The sequence below is a fragment of the Ranitomeya imitator genome, chromosome 5, assembly GCF_032444005.1.
Source record: "Ranitomeya imitator isolate aRanImi1 chromosome 5, aRanImi1.pri, whole genome shotgun sequence".
NCBI classification, from domain to species: Eukaryota; Metazoa; Chordata; class Amphibia; order Anura; family Dendrobatidae; genus Ranitomeya; species Ranitomeya imitator.
The window spans coordinates 503,953,357-503,974,401 of NC_091286.1; the positions used below are offsets into that span (position 1 = coordinate 503,953,357).

A 21,045-nucleotide genomic window follows, 5' to 3' on the forward strand; every position below is an offset into this window, starting at 1 on the left:
TAGCTCGGCGCTCGAAAAACAAGCTCTCACGCAAGTCCATCGCTGGAAAAATAATGATGTTTTGAGTCTCAAAGAATGGTATCACAAACCAATTTTTTTTTATACAAATTCTGATTTCTTTTTTTAACCACTAAAGTACAGTGGGGCAAAAAAGTATTTAGTCAGTCAGCAATAGTGCAAGTTCCACCACTTAAAAAGATGAGAGGCGTCTGTAATTTACATCATAGGTAGACCTCAACTATGGGAGACAAACTGAGAAAAAAAAATCCAGAAAATCACATTGTCTGTTTTTTTTTATCATTTTTTGCATATTATGGTGGAAAATAAGTATTTGGTCAGAAACAAACAATCAAGATTTCTGGCTCTCACAGACCTGTAACTTCTTCTTTAAGAGTCTCCTCTTTCCTCCACTCATTACCTGTAGTAATGGCACATGTTTAAACTTGTTATCAGTATAAAAAGACACCTGTGCACACCCTCAAACAGTCTGACTCCAAACTCCACTATGGTGAAGACCAAAGAGCTGTCAAAGGACACCAGAAACAAAATTGTAGCCCTGCACCAGGCTGGGAAGACTGAATCTGCAATAGCCAACCAGCTTGGAGTGAAGAAATCAACAGTGGGAGCAATAATTAGAAAATGGAAGACATACAAGACCACTGATAATCTCCCTCGATCTGGGGCTCCACGCAAAATCCCACCCCGTGGGGTCAGAATGATCACAAGAACGGTGAGCAAAAATCCCAGAACCACGCGGGGGGACCTAGTGAATGAACTGCAGAGAGCTGGGACCAATGTAACAAGGCCTACCATAAGTAACACACTACGCCACCATGGACTCAGATCCTGCAGTGCCAGACGTGTCCCACTGCTTAAGACAGTACATGTCCGGGCCCGTCTGAAGTTTGCTAGAGAGCATTTGGATGATCCAGAGGAGTTTTGGGAGAATGTCCTATGGTCTGATGAAAACAAACTGGAACTGTTTGGTAGAAACACAACTTGTCGTGTTTGGAGGAAAAAGAATACTGAGTTGCATCCATCAAACACCATACCTACTGTAAAGTATGGTGGTGGAAACATCATGCTTTGGGGCTGTTTCTCTGCAAAGGGGCCAGGACGACTGATCCGGGTACATGAAAGAATGAATGGGGCCATGTATCGTGAGATTTTGAGTGCAAACCTCCTTCCATCAGCAAGGGCATTGAAGATGAAACGTGGCTGGGTCTTTCAACATGACAATGATCCAAAGCACACCGCCAGGGCAACGAAGGAGTGGCTTCGTAAGAAGCATTTCAAGGTCCTGGAGTGGCCTACCCAGTCTCCAGATCTCAACCCTATAGAAAACCTTTGGAGGGAGTTGAAAGTCCGTGTTGCCAAGTGAAAAGCCAAAAACATCACTGCTCTAGAGGAGATCTGCATGGAGGAATGGGCCAACATACCAACAACAGTGTGTGGCAACCTTGTGAAGACTTACAGAAAACGTTTGACCTCTGTCATTGCCAACAAAGGATATATTACAAAGTATTGAGATGAAATTTTGTTTCTGACCAACTACTTATTTTCCACCATAATATGCAAATAAAATGTTAAAAAAACAGACAATGTGATTTTCTGGATTTTTTTTTTCTCAGTTTGTCTCCCATAGTTGAGGTCTACCTATGATGTAAATTACAGACGCCTCTCATCTTTTTAAGTGGTGGAACTTGCACTATTGCTGACTGACTAAATACTTTTTTGCCCCACTGTATATATAAAATGAACCTCTTAGGTGTGGTATCACCAAAATTATACTGACCTGAAGGAAAATATTTCCAGGTAATTTTTCCCCACAATGAACATTGCAAAACCAAACCTTAAAAGCAAAGTTTGTTTTTACATCGTTCATTGTTTCACTCTCAGCCCACTTGGAATTTTTTTTCCACTATTACATTACATTATATGGTGTAATGAATGTTGTACTTCACAAATACAAATCCCTAAAACAATAAGCTCTCCTACGAAAACATAAAAAAAGTTATGGCTCGTATAAGAGGAGAAGAAAAAAATGAATCAGAAAAACTGAAAAACACATTCATAAAGAAGATGCGACCTCAAGATTTGGTGACCAGAGAATACCCGGATGATGAATTAAAATCTTACAAGTTTGAGTATTGTAAAGGTTTATTATACACTAGATGGCAGCCCGATTCTAAAGAATCGGGAGTCTAGAATCCATATATACTTGAAATTCGGCAGGAGCTTGAAGAGCAACGTCACTGGGCCCGCCTCCACGCAGTAGAAACTTGCTGTGAGGTAAAAATTCAAAAATCACACCAAAATGGCGGGCGGAGTGTGTCACAGTACGGCACGTTTCTGATTGGTCGCTCGCAGCAGGCGGCAACCAATCAGACACTGTTGACGTCACATATCTCCGGACATTAGCTCCGGACATTAGCTCCGGACATTATCTCCGCACATTAGCTCCGGACATTAGCTCCGGACAAAGCCACGGAAGTTGGCACAAATTGCAGGAAGTAGTATTCTAGGCAATTAATCTCCGGACATTAGCTCCGGACATTAGCTCCGGACAAAGCCACGGAAGTTGGCACAAATTGCAGGAAGTAGTATTCTAGGCAGTTATATATTAGAAGAACATTTTAGGCCTGTATATTTGGTTTTAACCTTACCACCTCAGCTTCTATAATTTTATTACTAAAATCTTGAGAATTTTGGGGGGTAAGTTTAGACTTCTTAGAGTTAAAGGGGTATTCCTGTGCCAATAAAGGCAACACAGCTCATCACCCTGAACACACCATCCCCACTGTCAAACATGGTGGTGGCAGCATCATGGTTTGGGCCTGCTTTTCTTCAGCAGGGACAGGGAAGATGGTTAAAATTGATGAGAAGATGGATGGAGCCAAATACCGGACCATTCGTGAAGAAAACCTGTTGGAGTCTGCAAAAGACCTGAGACTGGGATTGAGATTTGTCTTCCAGCAAGACAATGATCCCAAACATAAATCAAAATCTACAATGGAATGGTTCACAAATAAACATATCCAGGTGTTAGAATGGCCAAGTCAAAGTCCAGACCTCAATCCAATCGAGAATCTGTGGAAAGAGCTGAAAACTGCTGTTCACAAACAATCTCCATCAAACCTCAGAGCACGAGCTGTTTGCCAAGGATGAATAGGCAAGAATTTCAGTCTCTCAATGTACAAAACTGATAGAGACATACCCCAAGTGACTTGCAGTTGTAATTGCAGCAAAAGGTGGAGCAACAAAGCATTAAGTTAAAGGGGCCGAATAATATGGCATGCCCCAATTTTCAGTTTTTGAATTTCCACAAAAATTTAAAATAACCAATAAATTTCGTTCAACTTCACAATTGTGTTCCACTTGTTGATTCTACACCAAAAAATTAAATTTGGTATCTTTATGTTTGAAGCATGATATGTGGGAAAAGGTTGAAAAGTTCCAGGGGGCCGAATACTTTCGCAAGGCACTGTACTTCAATAAGAAATGTAGTATAGTTCTTCTGATTCGCTATGTTGCTTATCCAATGTACAGGGCATTGCAGTAGTATTGGGGTGATCTCTTAAGGTGAGATCTTAGTGATTGCCTGTCCCTGACCTGATAAATATGAGCTAAGTGCATGCATAGAAGAAAGACATTGGATGCCGGGTCAGATGTGCACTCCTTTCTTGGCAAGAGCTGGCACAGAACTGAACTTTATTAGTATAAACAAAAGATCGTGTTGCACAACTTTTCAGCAGCCATTGTATCAGCCTGTGTTAGGTCCCTGCTAGGTCTATTGCATATATGGTCTTCAGTGTATCCACCTCATATTCCAAGGATTCCAGGGCATAGTTCCAGGATGTAGACGCCATATTGCCACATATATTACTAGCTTATGTAATGTTAATAATTGATTTCACTAGCCATTCTCTCCTTCACAGTAGCTTAGATATCCATGATAACGACTATTAATAACTAACTGGCTCTATATGTGTGGTCATAACCAAGAATACCTAAGCTACTGCAATGCCCTGCACATGGTTAAAGGACATAGGAAATCAGAAGAACTGAACTACATTTCTATTTGGAGGTATTTGCTATTATTATTATTATTATTACACTTAAAATATTTTGTAATAGGATCTTGGAGATGGGAATTACCCTTTATTCCATTCGAAAACCAAAACTATTCTTACAGTACTCGAACATCTCTTGAATATATGTGCATACTTTATGGGTCTGAAGTGCCAGAGACCTGAGAATTCTCAGAGAATCTTATTGTAGGACATGAGCATGTGTGCAATTATTGCCGTAGGGTGTGTTCTTGTCATATTCAGGTCTTATTTCTTGCTTTTATCACTTCCTTAATGGATTCATACATGGGTAAAACAGACATTTGAAGAAGCCGACAAGAATGGAGATGGATTGCTGAATATAGAAGAAATCTACCAGCTCATGCATAAGCTTAATGTGAATTTACCTCGCAGGAAAGTCCGGCAGATGTTCCAGGTTGGTTTCTGCTTGCACGTATTGCCCTAACACAACACCTTTGTGCTCAGATCAATGATTCCTTACATAAAAAAGGTACCGTACTTTCCATTGCGGTTTATTCATTTTTGTCCACTTTTGGATCACTATAAAGAACATGGATCTTTTAGTGCCATTTTAGTATTATGTGCATTTTTTGGCTGGTATAACAATGTCGTTTATGAGCATTCTTGTCTAGGTTATTTTGTCACTTTAGAAATATTGTTTACCAGACGAATTGTTCCCATTGTAGCAATAGAAAACATTGTTATTCTCCATAATGGGTTCAAGATTACAGCTGTAGTAGTTATCATAAGGGAAAAATATTTGGGCAGTTTAGATAATGTATTCCTCTATAGTAAACCATAATTTGGTCTGTTAAGGCACAATGTTGGCAGTTGTAGATGGCTGCGTGGAACTACTTTACATACAGTAGTTGTAATGGATTGCCAGTAGGCGTGATCTACAATATTACCGGCCTAAGTCAGATGGTTAGTGAGAGGAAGTCCACCTGTGTGCAATCTAAGTGTCACATGGTCTGTCAGTATATACACACCTTTTCTGAAAGGCCACAGGTGCTGCAACACCATTAACCCCTTGAGGCATTAACTTCAAGTGTATTCTTCTCTCTTGTCCACCTCCCTACATGTATTATACAGCACTGTGTGCTTACAGTTGCTCATTTTGCCTTCTACCCAGTTAATTAATCTCTTTTCTGTATTCTATGCAGAAGCAGGAAGTCTCTTGTTCCTGCTGGAGTCATCCCCCTCTGTTTGACTCCTCAGTCACTGCAAAAGTTCCTGTTAGGGAGGGAGCAGCAGTGCGGTCCGGTCCGATGGGTGTCGCAGGTCTGGTTCCGGCTCCTCCCATCTTCTTGCGATGCCGTCCTCCTGCTTATGTCATGGCTCCCCGGCACTGCATTCCTGCGCAGGCGTACTTATCAGCCCTGTTGAGGGCAGAGCAAAGTACTGCAGTGCGCAGGCGCAGGGAAAGGTCAGAGAGGCCCAGCGCCTGCGCACTGCAGTACTTTGCTCTGTCCTCAACAGGGCAAATAAGTACGCCTTCGCAGGAGCGCGAGTATGGGGAACCATGACGCAAGCAGTAGGGCATCGTTGCAAGAAGATGGGAGGTATCGGACCAAGAAGAGCGACACCCATCGGACCGGACCACCACCGGGTGAGTATAATAAAAATTATTTTTCTTCACTTACAGGTCGGACCGGGGGCTTAGCTACAGCATTATTGAATGCTGTAGGTAATCCCTTAAAGGCAGCGGCCATATCTTATAGCTGCCAAAACAGGCAACAGGTTCCCTTTACGTCAACTAATATTGCGTACCCCAGTGATATTGAAGTTACTCTTATTTCGGACCTGGAAGGAGCAGACAAGTTAGTAGTGAGAAATTATCTGTCTTAACATTTCTTCCTCACTCACACTCATTTGATATGCCAAACGTCTACATATCATTTATAGAAATATCTTCCGTGTCCATTGATACAGAGAATAGATGTTTTTCATTGACAGGGTTGTCTATTCTTGATATTTATGCATTTTGCTGCATCTACTTCTTGAGCAAACATAATCCATTTCATCTACAGACTGTCACATAGAGCGCCTATCCGACCAACATTGCATTGCTATTATGCACCAGCGGCCTCACCTCAAGGGATAAGCCAGATGCCAAGGAAATTTTTTCAGCAATGTGAAAAGCAACAAGACATGTCATTTTGATATAACAATCACAGTCACTGTCTCCAAAACCTCTAAAAGAGATACAAGTATTTACAACAAACAATTCTAAACTCTAAATGTAACATCTGTATTCATTGTAGTGTGGATGAGAGTTTTTTGTGTTTTGCTGCAGAAAACTTATAGAGTAAAAATAAACTTAAGAGGACTTGTCACTTCTTATATTCCCACTACTCCCATGATCTTTCATCTTTTTGTATTTCTGAAATTCACCTTAAGGTTCCAGAGATATGGGCTTTTTCATTTGGTGATACATTTTATGGTTCTTATCAAGGAGGAGAATATTTTAAAATCTTTACATTTTGACCGAATTCATAGTGTTAGAAACTGTGAAGAATATTGAAGCTAGGATACACATGATTGAAATGAAATTATATCTGGCATGGGATTATAAAACCCTTTTCAGTGTGCAGCTGTTTGAGAAAGCTGTCACCTAGCTCAGCAGGGGGCCAAGCCTCAAAGGCTGTGAGTGACAGATCTCATACCATGACCAGCTCCGGGCAAGACAAAGGTGTGCTTGCAATATAGAGTCCTGCTGAAGCTGCAGACACCTTCTATAACATTAGAGAAGCATAATTCCAAAATGAGATACTGTACAGTCATGGCCAAAAGTTTTGAGAATGAGACAAATATAAATTTTTCCAAAGTCTACTGCTTCATTTTTTCTAATGGCAATATGCATATACTCCTGAATGTCAGAGTGATCAGCTTAACAGCAATTACTGTACTTGCAAAGTCCATATTTGCCCAGAAAATGAACTTTAACCCCCAAAACACATTTCAACCTTATTGCAGTCCTGCCTTAAAAGGAGCAGCTAACATCGTTTTAGTGATTGATCCATTAACACAGGTGTGGGTGTTGATCAGGACAGGGCTGGCGATCAATCAGTCATGATTAAGTAAGAATTACATCACTGGACACTTTAAAAGGAGGCTGATGCTTGGTATCATTGTTTCTCTTCAGTTAACCATGGTTATCTCTAAAGAAACACGTGCAGCCATCATTGCAATGCACAAAAATGGCCTAACAGGGAAGAGTATCGCAGCTACAAAGATTGCACCTCAGTCAACAATCTATCGCATCATCAATAACTTCAAGGAGAGAGCTTCCATTGTTGTCAAAAAGGCTCCAGGGCGCCTAAGAAAGACCAGCAAGCGCCAGGACCGTATCTTAAAACTGTTTCAGCTGCGGGATCGGACTACCAGCAGTGACGAGCTTGCTCAGGAATGGCAGCAGGCTGGTGTGAGTGCTTCTGCACGCACTGTGAAGCGGAGACTCTTTGAGCAAGGCCTGGTTTCAAGGAGGGCAGCAAAGAAGCCACTTCTCTCCAGAAAAAACATCAGTGACCGACTGATATTCTGCAAAAGGTACAGGGAGTGGACTGCGGAGGACTCGGGCAAAGTCATTTTCTCTGATGAATCCCCTTTTCGATTGTTTGGGACATCTGGAAAACAGCTTATTCGGAGAAGAAGAGGTGAGCGCTACCACCAGTCTTGTCTCATGCCAACTGTAAGGCATCCTGAAACCATTCATGTGTGGGGTTGCTTCTCAGCCAAGGGAATCAGCTCACTCACAGTCTTGCCTAAAAACACAGCCATGAATAAAGAATGGTACTAGAATGTCCTCCAAGAGCAACTTCTCCCAACCGTCCAAGAGCAGTTTGGCGCCCAACAATGCCTTTTCCAGCATGATGAAGCACCTTGCCATAAAGCAAAGGTGATAACTAAATGGCTCATGGAACAAAACATAGAGATTTTGGGTCCATGGCCTGGAAACTCCCCAGATCTTAATCCCATTGAGAACTTGTGGTCAATCATTAAGAGACAGGTGGACAAACAAAAACCAACAAATTCTGGCAAAATGCAAGCATTGATTATGCAAGAATGGACTGCTATCAGTAAGGATTTGGTCCAGAAGTTGATTTGAGTGCATGCCAGGGAGAATTGCAGAGGTCTTGAAGAAGAAGGGTCAACACTGCAAATATTGACTTGCTGCATTAACTCATTCTAACTGTGAATATAACCTATTGGTACTCATAATATGATTGCAATTATATTTCTGTATGTGATATAAACATTAGACAAACACGAATAAAAACCAGAGGGCAGCAGATCATGTGAAAATATAATTTTGGTGTCATTCTCAAAAATTTTGGCCATGACTGTGTATGTCCTAGCCGTGCATTGTGTCTATTTCCGTGATCCCCAGAACATGGCAAATGTCCGCCTGGGTCTTGACCCGTTCTAGCACCCAGGGGTATGGAGATACATAGAACAGCTAGTAGAAACCAGATGGCACAGCTGTGTTTGGTCTTAACGGGGGCTTGCCGGATCTGATGGCACCAAAACCGCCTCTCTAGGACCGTCTATTAAAGAATTATGACCCATCGTAGGTTTTGGTGTTTTTAGCTGTAGCGGCAAGGGGAGAAGATAAGTGACCCAAAGGGGACAAAGGCTACTGTAAGGCTGTGTGGGCTCTGTTATATATGTGGTCCACTTCAACAGTGAGGACCACATAGAGTAATGTGCTGTGAAGGACCTAGGGGCCAGATGGCAGCCCATGCCCCCTGCGGCCCAGCGCATACATAATCAAACATCACCCAGTAATTGACATGATCCATCTGTTTATATCTTTTGTCTTACCATTATCTGTATTTGCATAGCTAACCATTGTATATATATAACCATCATGTATACAGCTCTGGCAAAAATTAAGAGACTACTGTAAAATGTTCAGTTTGTCTGATTTTTCTCTTTATAGGTATATTTTTGAGTAAATTGTTAATTTATTCTACAGGGTGGGCTATTTATATAGATACACCTAAATAAAATGGGAATGGTTGGTGATATCAACTTCCTGTTTGTGGCACATTAGTATATGGGAGGGGGAAAACTTTACAAGTTGGGTGGTGACCATAATGGCCATTTTGGATCCAACTTTATTTTTTTCAATGGGAAGAGGGTCATGTGACACATCAAACTTATTGAGAATTGAGGAAAACAATGGTGTGCTTGGTTTTAACGTAACTTTATTCTTTCATGAGTTTTTTACAAGTTTATGCCCGCTTATAAAATGTGTTCAAAGTGCTGCCCATTGTGTTGAATTGTCAATGCAACCCTCTTCTCCCACTCTTAACACACTGATGGCAACACCGCAGAAGAAATGGTAGCACAGGCTTCCAGTATCCGTTGTTTCAGATGCTGCACATCTCGTATCTTCACAGCATAGACAATTGCCTTCAGATGACCCCAAAGATAAAGTCTAAGGGGGTCAGATTGGGAGACCTTGGTGGCCATTCAACTGGCCCATGATGACCAATCCACTTTCCAGGAATCTGTTCATGTAGGAATGCTCGGACCTGACACCCAAGATGGTGCACCTCCACATTATGGGTGTCAGGTCTGAGCATTCCTTCATGAACAGTTTCCTGGAAAGTGGATTACCAGCATATACTGAATTCTAATTGCTGCACTTGCTTGTCAGTACATGCAGATTCCCTGCATGTGATGACATTCAGTTGGTCAAAATCCACAGTGGAGACTAACGTCTCCACCGTAGCGATTGACATGCTCGTAAACCTGCACCGCAGGTAGGTGTACGCAGCATTATAAAGAAGCATAATGAGCATGAGATTTCTATAAATCCCATCCACTGTGCTTCTAATGTAGAACACAGCGCAAATTTTCAGAGTCCAAAATGCTGCTATTCCTAATTGTGGGCACATAGCCTAAGAGCCATAACTTTTTTTATTTTTCATTCAACATATTCGTATAATGCTTTATTTTTTTTTGCAGAACAGGGTGTACTTTTGAATGACATCCTTCATTTAGCCGAATCCTTCTAAGCACTATGCAGAAGCAGAAAGTCTCTTTTCCATGCATGAAACATTCCCCTCTTCAACTCCTGACCCAGCTGCTTCGCTCCTCCCCTCTGCCAGGGACTTTACAGTGATGACTCATGTAGTGAATGACTTCCTGCTTCTACATACAGCTTAGAAGGAGTCAGCTAGTCATTTTTAAATGACCTATGGAAAAGAGAAGAATTAGCTGGGTAGAATGGCAAAATGAGCAATTGTAAGTACACAGGGCTGTATAATATGATGACTGCAATATATTAAGAGGATAAAAATGTTGATGCGAGTGCTTCTTTATAACACAAACCCAGAGAAACCTGAATTCCCTGATGCAAACCTCTTTTACTGTTAGTCAGATGGTACATATAATAAATGATGATGGGATTGTTAGTCAATTAAGGTGCATTTATGTCACCTTTTCCATGAATTACTTTCCAATGGCAACATAAAGCATTAACAGATCTTATGACTGTAGCTTTTGAAAACCTCCATTTGTATATTTGCAGTGTGTGACTAGCAAAGGAGTTTACTTTGAGGGCAAATAGTCTGATGTATTCCTGATATGCCAAGTCCCTGCCCTTTAGATGCTGAATGGCAGCTCTCTCCGTATTCCTACACGGAGTAGTTGGGCAGAAGCTGTCAATCAGTGGTTCGAGATTCGGGACAGAGTGTCGTCAGACTCCTTGCTGGCTGTGTGTTGACGTTACTGCACATAAGTGACAGATTGCTGAAATCAGCTTGTGTGTCACTAGATGCTGTCGTCAGACAGGGCAGCACCACCAAGCCGAACTTTAACGAAAAAAAAATAGATTATTCCAGTTAAACTACATTTCTGAAAGGCGGTCTGATGACTGTCCTTTCCTCAAGACTTAAATAAAAAGAAGCATATATTAGAAAACCACTGTCGAATGTTTGGTAAATCCCGAATAAATCCTCTTAGGCAGATGCTTGAAGCATGCACAATGATGACACGAGTGCCACAAGCGCGTCTCTAAGGAGAGTCTACAGCAGCCACAAGACGTCTTACTGGCACACATCTTCTTGTCAGAGCTACTCTCATTTACTATTTTTCTTGGTATGTACTAAACCAAATAGTTTGCTATTAATTTTGGCTTTAAAAAAATTGAAAATAATGTAGTTTGCCTTGAAGCATATACAATTCGGACCTTTTCTAATGTGGGGCATTAGAAGGTTCTTTCAGTCCTGCCCTTGGAAGCTTTTCTATTTTTAGTGCTGTTAGAAATTGTCTAGGATTATAATCGGTTATATGGACTGCTCAAGTAATAAAGATATATGATAAAATAATAGTAGAAAAAGTCAAGATGACAGATTTCACTGCCTTAGAAAACAGTGATTTCAGAACGGATTGGAGCAGAGTAGCTGCAGGTAGAAAATTACATTTTATTCTCGCTGCAGCCGCTGGCTTCCAGTCATCAGGGTGCTGCACAGAGCTGTTACAGTCACTGCTTATTAAATGCTTCCGTACTTTGATTGCCAGTCTGTTCTGCAGTGAGTGTTTGCAGTGTAGAGCAGACAGTCAGACAAAGTACATGCAGACTACCCTTATAAATATAGTAATAATAATCGGTATTATGATTAGTACATTTCCTACATACACTCCACAATATTAAGTGCAATTAATCTGATAATGGTTTGTACAAATTGTTCATGTAATGCTACAATTTCAGAGACTTAGTGTTAGGGTTGGCGGAACGCACCAAATATATAGTTTATTAGATGGAATTGGTGCGTTCGCAACCCGGGATCCACCGTGCAGGAAAATACCTGCTGCTAAGTAAGACGGGCCGTTTGCAGATACACCAAGTTCTTGTGGTCAGTGAAGACTTGGAAGGGAAAGCGAGCTCCCTCCAAGAGATGTCTCCACTCCGAAAAAGCCAACTTCATGGCCAGCAACTCCCTGTCCCCAATGGAATAATTCCTCTCTGGTGGTGTGAAGGTCTTGGAGAAGAAGAAGCAAGGATGCTTCCGACCTTGAGCATCCTTTTGGAAAAGGACTGCTCCAGCACCAACGGATGAGGCATCCACCTCCAAGATAAATGGCTTATCAACATCGGGGCGATGTAGGATGGGAGCGCTAGCGAAGTGTGACTTGATCGAGAGAAAGGCTTTGGAGACCTCCTCTGACCACAACTTGGGATTTGCTCCCTTCTTGGTGAGGGCAACCAAGGGAGCTACCAAAGTTGAGAAGTGTGGGATGAACTGGCGATAATAATTAATGAACCCCATGAAGCGCTGCACCGCTTTGAGAATGGGGTTCCTGCCAGTCCATTACAGCCTGTAGCTTGGCAGGATCCATAGCCAAACCCTGGGCAGAGATGATATAACCAAGGAAAGGCAAGGACTCCTGCTCAAACACACACTTCTCCAACTTGGCGTAGAGGGAGTTTGCCCGTAAGAGGTCGAAGACTTTGCGAACAACTCTCCGATGGGAGTCAATATCTGGAGAGAAGATGAGAATATCATCCAGATAGACTACGACCGAGGTGGTGAGCATATCCCGGAAGATGTCGTTCACAAAGTCTTGGAAAACGGCTGGGGCATTACAGAGCCCAAAGGGCATCACCAGATATTCATAGTGCCCATCCCTGGTGTTAAAAGCCGTCTTCCATTCATCCCCCTCACGGATGCGAATCAGGTTGTAGGCACCCCGCAGATCTAACTTCGTAAATACCCTCGCTCCCCGTAGCCTATCAAACAGCTCAGATATCAGGCGTAATGGGTACTTGTTCTTAACGGTGATGGCGTTAAGACCCCTGTAGTCTATGCATGGACGTAAGTCTCCAGTCTTCTTCTGTACGAAGAAGAACCCAGCCCCTGCCAGTGACACTGACTTCCTAATGAATCCTCTTGCCAGATTCTCTTGGATGTACTGAGACATTGCCTCCGTCTCCGGGAGAGATAACGGATAGACTCGACCCCGGTGAGGCTCAGCACCAGGCAAGAGGTCAATAAGACAGTCATAGGGGCGGTGAGGCGGAAGGGTCTCCGCAGCTCTTTTGGAGAACACGTCTGCATAGGGCCAATAGTGCTTGGGGAGAGAGGAAAGATCTGCGGGTACCTGTGTAGTAGCAACCTGAACGCACTCCCTCTGACATCTACCCTCGCAGGATTTACTCCATCCCAAAATTCTCCCAGAGGACCACTCAATATGAGGAGAATGGTAGCGAAGCCATGGTATCCCCAACAGGACCTCATCAATTCCCTCAGGAATGACTAATAGGGAGATTATCTCCTGATGCGATGGAGACACAGAAAGCGTGAAAGCAATGGTTTGGTGGGTAATCTGTGAGGGTAGTGTTGACCCATTTACCACTCGAACGGTCACAGGCTTGGCGAGCATCACCAAGGGTATTGCGTGACGCTGGGCAAAAGAGGAAGACATAAAATTACCCTCTGCCCCAGAATCCACGCATAGCTCGACCATAAGAGTGGATGGGCCTATGGTAATTGTCCCCTTGAAGGACAACTTTGAGGCAAACGTCGCCGTGTCTAGTGTACCTCCTCCAACTGCCACTAAACGCTGACGTTTCCCCAACCACTGAGGACCCTTGGAGGCAAGATGTCCTGACTGCCGGTAAACATGACGGACCTTATGTGCACGGGCGGACTGAGACTTGGATCCCGCTCGTGTCACCTCTAAGGCCTCATGCGACTCGGACGCCTGGACTGGAGATTCCAAAGGTTTGGCAAAGGTGGGAGCCAGCCGAAACCTCTGCCTACACTGGGCTCGCTCCAACCTTCGCTCGTGAAAACGAAGGTCTATGCGAGTAGATATGGCTATGAGCTCCTCCAGTGTGGCGGGAATCTCCCTAGTGGCCAAAGCGTCTTTCACATGGTCAGCCAGCCCCCTCCAAAATACGGGAATGAGGGTTTTATCTGACCATTCCAACTCAGACGCTAAAGTCCGGAAGAGAACAGCAAAATGGCTGACCATGGTTGAACCCTGAGTCAAAGCCAGCAGCTGGAGCGCTGTATCATGGGTGACTTGAGGTCCTAAAAAGACCTGTTTCAGAGAGTCCAGAAACCGAGGAACACTCCGCACCACATGATCGTTGCGCTCCCACAGCGGCGTAGCCCACTCTAACGCTCTGTCCGACAAGAGGGAGATTATGAATCCCACCTTTGCCCGCTCAGTAGGATAACGTGCATCCAGGAGCTCGAGGTGTATACCACATTGGCTCACGAAACCCCTACAGGACTTACTGTCCCCAGAGTATCTCTCAGGCAAAGGAAGGTGAGATAGGGTCGGAACAGAGGTGGCAGTGGGTAAAGCTGCTGCAGCCACGCTAGCAGCCTGAACAGCTATTGCGGTAACATCCACCGCCGAGGTTGCACGCTCAAGAGACGCCAACCGGCCCTCCAGCAGCTGGATGTACTCCTGCAATCGCTGTTCATCCGCTATTACTTAGCCAGATCCTGGCGCTAGTATTCTGTTAGGGTTAGCCGAACGCACCAAATATATAGTTTATTAGATGGAATTGGTGCGTTCGCAACCCGGGATCCACCGTGCAGGAAAATACCTGCTGCTAAGTAAGACGGACTATATGGCGGTACTATAAGTATACATACAAGGGTTAACTTCACCATGCGTGAAGGAAGCGATCCTGTTGCGTCACAGGACCGCGGTACCGCACATAGAGCGCGAGCAATAAGTCAGCGAACACAACCCCAACTAGGATTGAAGTCCGATTAGACCACTGCTGACACAACACCGCAACTGGGTGTGTAAGGAAACTATCGAAATAGTAAATAAAGGCACGAGAGTGCGTGCGGTGCCGCACAAACGGACGCCGCTAACCACCCAGGCTTGGGTAAGGAAAGCGCACGGCGCCGTACAGGCGGTCACAGCAACTAGACGCTGTTATGTGTGTTTTGTGCTGATGGCTAGTTGGGCGCTAGATAGCTTCCATCATCCACAAACAGTCAACAACACTAGGGAGGGATATTTAGGAGCTTTCATCCTTCGACATACATCCATCTACACACACACACATATTTTCAAGACAATACTAGCGCATGGCCGTGCGGTCATGCGCAGTTTATATAGTTGCAGCACAGGAAGCTGCTACTGAAGTTTTTGCCCTTTCAGGACCTTCCAGAAGGACCAGTGGAAAGTGCTGCAGTACCTGAGCATGTTTTGCCCTTTCAGGACCTTCCAGGAGGACCAATGGAATGTACTGCAGCACCTGAGCATGTGAGCGAACATGTGGCCCTCGACCTCCAATGGGAGACCCTGCCCTGGGCATGCTCATTGTGAGTAAACAAGGACTTAGTCCCAGAGAGGCTCGCTCGCCGCAGATCAGTGCAGGGTACCATAGGAAAGCCAGAAAAGGCAGTAGTGACCCTATGCACCGAATCAGCCTCAGCAAGACGCTGGGAGTGACGTCTCCGCTGAGCAGAGCCCACTGCGGCCGATACCGAATGGGAGACCGCAGCAGACACGGATCGAGATTCCCCCTGTGCAGCAGAGGAAACTCGACTCCTAACATTACCCCCCCCTCCCAGGGGCCCCCCCCCTCCTTGAGCCTCACTACGCTCAAAAGCTGCGATAAGCAGCGGAGCCCGAATGTGCTCCACAGGCTCCCAGGTTCTATCCTCTGGGCCGTGACCCTTCCAGTCCACCAGATAAAATTTCTTGCCACGTACCACCTTGCACCCCACAATAGCATTCACCTCAAACTCATCCGTGGATGAACCCGATGTCCCAGCAGATGACTCAGAAAACCGGGACAAATGAACGGGCTTTAAGAGGGAAACGTGGAAAGTATCGTTGATACCAAGGCGTGGAGGAATAGCCAAACGGTAGACCACAGGGTTGACCTGTTCCAGAACCTTAAACGGGCCAATGTAGCGAGGAGCAAACTTAGTGGACTCAACTCGCAGCCTGATGTTACGGGCGGAGAGCCACACTAAATCGCCAGGAGCAAAGACCGGAGCGGGGCGCCGGTGTGTATCAGCCGAAACCCTCATTCTCTCCTTGGAGGCCCGGATGGCATCCTGTGTGCGGTCCCAGATGTCACGTGCCTCCACCGCCCAGTCTGCCACCCTAGAATCGGTGGATGACACGGGCATGGGCACAGGGACACGCGGATGCTGGCCGTAATTTAGGAGAAAAGGAGTTTGACCAGTGGAATCGGCTACGGCGTTGTTCAAGGCAAATTCCGCCCAAGGTAGCAAAGATGCCCAGTCATCCTGCCTAGCAGAGACGAAATGTCGCAAATATGTCACCAGAGTCTGGTTGGTTCTCTCCACCAACCCATTCGTCTCGGGATGGTATGCAGAGGAGAGGTTTAACTCTATGCTGAGTAAACGGCAGAGCTCTCTCCAAAACCGAGATGCGAACTGGGGACCCCGATCGCTGACAATCTTATCAGACATACCATGCAAACGGAAAACGTGTTTAATGAACAACACCACCAAGGCCCGTGCTGAGGGTAACCGAGGAAGCGGCACCAAATGCACCATCTTGGAGAAATGGTCGGTGACAACCCAAATAATGGAGCAGCCACGCGACTTGGGTAGACCCACCACAAAGTCCATCCCGCCCATCTCCCAGGGCCTGTCTGCCACCGGTAGAGGGTAAAGCAACCCAGCAGGCCGTTGCCGAGGAGACCGATTCTGGGCGCAAGAAACGCACGCCTGAATATAGTCCTTGACATCTCGGGCCATATGCGGCCACCAGTATGTTCTCGCCAGAAGCTCAGATGTCCTCTTGGTCCCAAAATGCCCACCCACTCTGGAGGAGTGAGCCCAAGAGAGAACCTCCGGTCGCAAGTTAACTGGTACAAAAGTCTTGCCCGGGGGCACAGACTCTAGCGAAACCGGAGATACAGTTCTCAGGCTCTCAGAAGGGACAATAAGCCGAGGCTCCTCCTCCTCCGATGACACCACGGAGCGGGAGAGAGCGTCAGCACGAATGTTCTTCTCCCTGGAGAGGAAATGGAGAGTAAAATGGAACCGGGAGAAGAACAGGGACCATCTAGCCTGGCGAGAATTCAGCCGCTGGGCCGTTTGCAGATACACCAAGTTCTTGTGGTCAGTGAAGACTTGGAAGGGAAAGCGAGCTCCCTCCAAGAGATGTCTCCACTCCGAAAAAGCCAACTTCATGGCCAGCAACTCCCTGTCCCCAATGGAATAATTCCTCTCTGGTGGTGTGAAGGTCTTGGAGAAGAAGAAGCAAGGATGCTTCCAACCTTGAGCATCCTTTTGGAAAAGGACTGCTCCAGCACCAACGGATGAGGCATCCACCTCCAAGATAAATGGCTTATCAACATTGGGGCGATGTAGGATGGGAGCGCTAGCGAAGTGTGACTTGATCGAGAGAAAGGCTTTGGAGACCTCCTCTGACCACAACTTGGGATTTGCTCCCTTCTTGGTGAGGGCAACCAAGGGAGCTACCAAAGTTGAGAAGTGTGGGATGAACTGGCGATAATAATTAATGAACCCCATGAAGCGCTGCACCGCTTTGAGAATGGGGTTCCTGCCAGTCCATTACAGCCTGTAGCTTGGCAGGATCCATAGCCAAACCCTGGGCAGAGATGATATAACCAAGGAAAGGCAAGGACTCCTGCTCAAACACACACTTCTCCAACTTGGCGTAGAGGGAGTTTGCCCGTAAGAGGTCGAAGACTTTGCGAACATCTCTCCGATGGGAGTCAATATCTGGAGAGAAGATGAGAATATCATCCAGATAGACTACGACCGAGGTGGTGAGCATATCCCGGAAGATGTCGTTCACAAAGTCTTGGAAAACGGCTGGGGCATTACAGAGCCCAAAGGGCATCACCAGATATTCATAGTGCCCATCCCTGGTGTTAAAAGCCGTCTTCCATTCATCCCCCTCACGGATGCGAATCAGGTTGTAGGCACCCCGCAGATCTAACTTCGTAAATACCCTCGCTCCCCGTAGCCTATCAAACAGCTCAGATATCAGGGGTAATGGGTACTTGTTCTTAACGGTGATGGCGTTAAGACCCCTGTAGTCTATGCATGGACGTAAGTCTCCAGTCTTCTTCTGTACGAAGAAGAACCCAGCCCCTGCCAGTGACACTGACTTCCTAATGAATCCTCTTGCCAGATTCTCTTGGATGTACTGAGACATTGCCTCCGTCTCCGGGAGAGATAACGGATAGACTCGACCCCGGTGAGGCTCAGCACCAGGCAAGAGGTCAATAGGACAGTCATAGGGGCGGTGAGGCGGAAGGGTCTCCGCAGCTCTTTTGGAGAACACGTCTGCATAGGGCCAATAGTGCTTGGGGAGAGAGGAAAGATCTGCGGGTACCTGTGTAGTAGCAACCTGAACGCACTCCCTCTGACATCTACCCTCGCAGGATTTACTCCATCCCAAAATTCTCCCAGAGGACCACTCAATATGAGGAGAATGGTAGCGAAGCCATGGTATCCCCAACAGGACCTCATCAATTCCCTCAGGAATGACTAATAGGGAGATTATCTCCTGATGCGATGGAGACACAGAAAGCGTGAAAGCAATGGTTTGGTGGGTAATCTGTGAGGGTAGTGTTGACCCATTTACCACTCGAACGGTCACAGGCTTGGCGAGCATCACCAAGGGTATTGCGTGACGCTGGGCAAAAGAGGAAGACATAAAATTACCCTCTGCCCCAGAATCCACGCATAGCTCGACCATAAGAGTGGATGGGCCTATGGTAATTGTCCCCTTGAAGGACAACTTTGAGGCAAACGTCGCCGTGTCTAGTGTACCTCCTCCAACTGCCACTAAATGCTGACGTTTCCCCAACCGCTGAGGACCCTTGGAGGCAAGATGTCCTGACTGCCGGTAAACATGACGGACCTTATGTGCACGGGCGGACTGAGACTTGGATCCCGCTCGTGTCACCTCTAAGGCCTCATGCGACTCGGACGCCTGGACTGGAGATTCCAAAGGTTTGGCGAAGGTGGGAGCCAGCCGAAACCTCTGCCTACACTGGGCTCGCTCCAACCTTCGCTCGTGAAAACGAAGGTCTATGCGAGTAGATATGGCTATGAGCTCCTCCAGTGTGGCGGGAATCTCCCTAGTGGCCAAAGCGTCTTTCACATGGTCAGCCAGCCCCCTCCAAAATACGGGAATGAGGGTTTTATCTGACCATTCCAACTCAGACGCTAAAGTCCGGAAGAGAACAGCAAAATGGCTGACCATGGTTGAACCCTGAGTCAAAGCCAGCAGCTGGAGCGCTGTATCATGGGTGACTTGAGGTCCTAAAAAGACCTGTTTCAGAGAGTCCAGAAACCGAGGAACACTCCGCACCACATGATCGTTGCGCTCCCACAGCGGCGTAGCCCACTCTAACGCTCTGTCCGACAAGAGGGAGATTATGAATCCCACCTTTGCCCGCTCAGTAGGGTAACGTGCATCCAGGAGCTCGAGGTGTATACCACATTGGCTTACGAAACCCCTACAGGACTTACTGTCCCCAGAGTATCTCTCAGGCAAAGGAAGGTGAGATAGGGTCGGAACAGAGGTGGCAGTGGGTAAAGCTGCTGCAGCCACGCTAGCAGCCTGAACAGCTATTGCGGTAACATCCACCGCCGAGGTTGCACGCTCAAGAGACGCCAACCGGCCCTCCAGCAGCTGGATGTACCCCTGCAATCGCTGTTCATCCGCTATTACTTAGCCAGATCCTGGCGCTAGTATTCTGTTAGGGTTGGCCGAACGCACCAAATATATAGTTCATTAGATGGAATTGGTGCGTTCGCAACCCGGGATCCACCGTGCAGGAAAATACCTGCTGCTAAGTAAGACGGACTATATGGCAGTACTATAAGTATACATACAAGGGTTAACTTCACCATGCGTGAAGGAAGCGATCCTGTTGGGTCACAGGACCGCGGTACCGCACATAGAGCGCGAGCAATAAGTCAGCGAACACAACCCCAACTAGGATTGAAGTCCGATTAGACCACTGCTGACACAACACCGCAACTGGGTGTGTAAGGAAACTATCGAAATAGTAAATAAAGGCACGAGAGTGCGTGCGGTGCCGCACAAACGGACGCCGCTAACCACCCAGGCTTGGGTAAGGAAAGCGCACGGCGCCGTACAGGCGGTCACAGCAACTAGACGCTGTTATGTGTGTTTTGTGCTGATGGCTAGTCGGGCGCTAGATAGCTTCCATCATCCACAAACAGTCAACAACACTAGGGAGGGATATTTAGGAGCTTTCATCCTTCGACATACATCCATCTACACACACACACATATTTTCAAGACAATACTAGCGCATGGCCGTGCGGTCATGCGCAGTTTATATAGTTGCAGCACAGGAAGCTGCTACTGAAGTTTTTGCCCTTTCAGGACCTTCCTGAAGGACCAATGGAAAGTGCTGCAGTACCTGAGCATGTTTTGCCCTTTCAGGACCTTCCAGGAGGACCAATGGAATGTACTGCAGCACCTGAGCATGTGAGCGACCATGTGGCCCTCGACCTCCAATGGGAGACCCTGCCCTGGGCATGCTCATTGTGAGTAAACAAGGACTTAGTCCCAGAGAGGCTCGCTCGCCGCAGATCAGTGCAGGGTACCATAGGAAAGCCAGAAAAGGCAGTAGTGACCCTATGCACCGAATCAGCCTCAGCAAGACGCTGGGAGTGACGTCTCCGCTGAGCAGAGCCCACTGCGGCCGATACCGAATGGGAGACATGCAGCAGACATGGAACGAGATTCCGCCTGTGCAGCAGAGGAAACTCGACTCCTAACACTTAGTCACACATTAACTTCTCTTTTCAATTTTTTTTTAATATTATTATTGATGACCCTAGGTTCATTTATACTAGCTGATAATCGGTAAACAAGCTGTAATCAGATCTTTGGTTCCCAATCATTGGCCTGTGCAGCAAATGTAAAAGAAAAAAAAACACTTTTTTTTGGTCAACTGTCATTTTTG

General features: G+C 46.0%; 1 protein-coding gene across 1 annotated transcript in view; it reads left to right on the forward strand.

Annotated features, from left to right (window-relative positions):
- Positions 1-21,045, forward strand: part of PLCH1 (phospholipase C eta 1) — a 451,824-nt gene that overhangs the window by 288,356 nt on the left and 142,423 nt on the right. Inside the window, exon 5 of the mRNA XM_069727462.1 lies at positions 4,377-4,506. Coding sequence (XP_069583563.1) covers positions 4,377-4,506 — 130 coding nt within the window. The remainder of the gene's footprint in view (positions 1-4,376; positions 4,507-21,045) is intronic.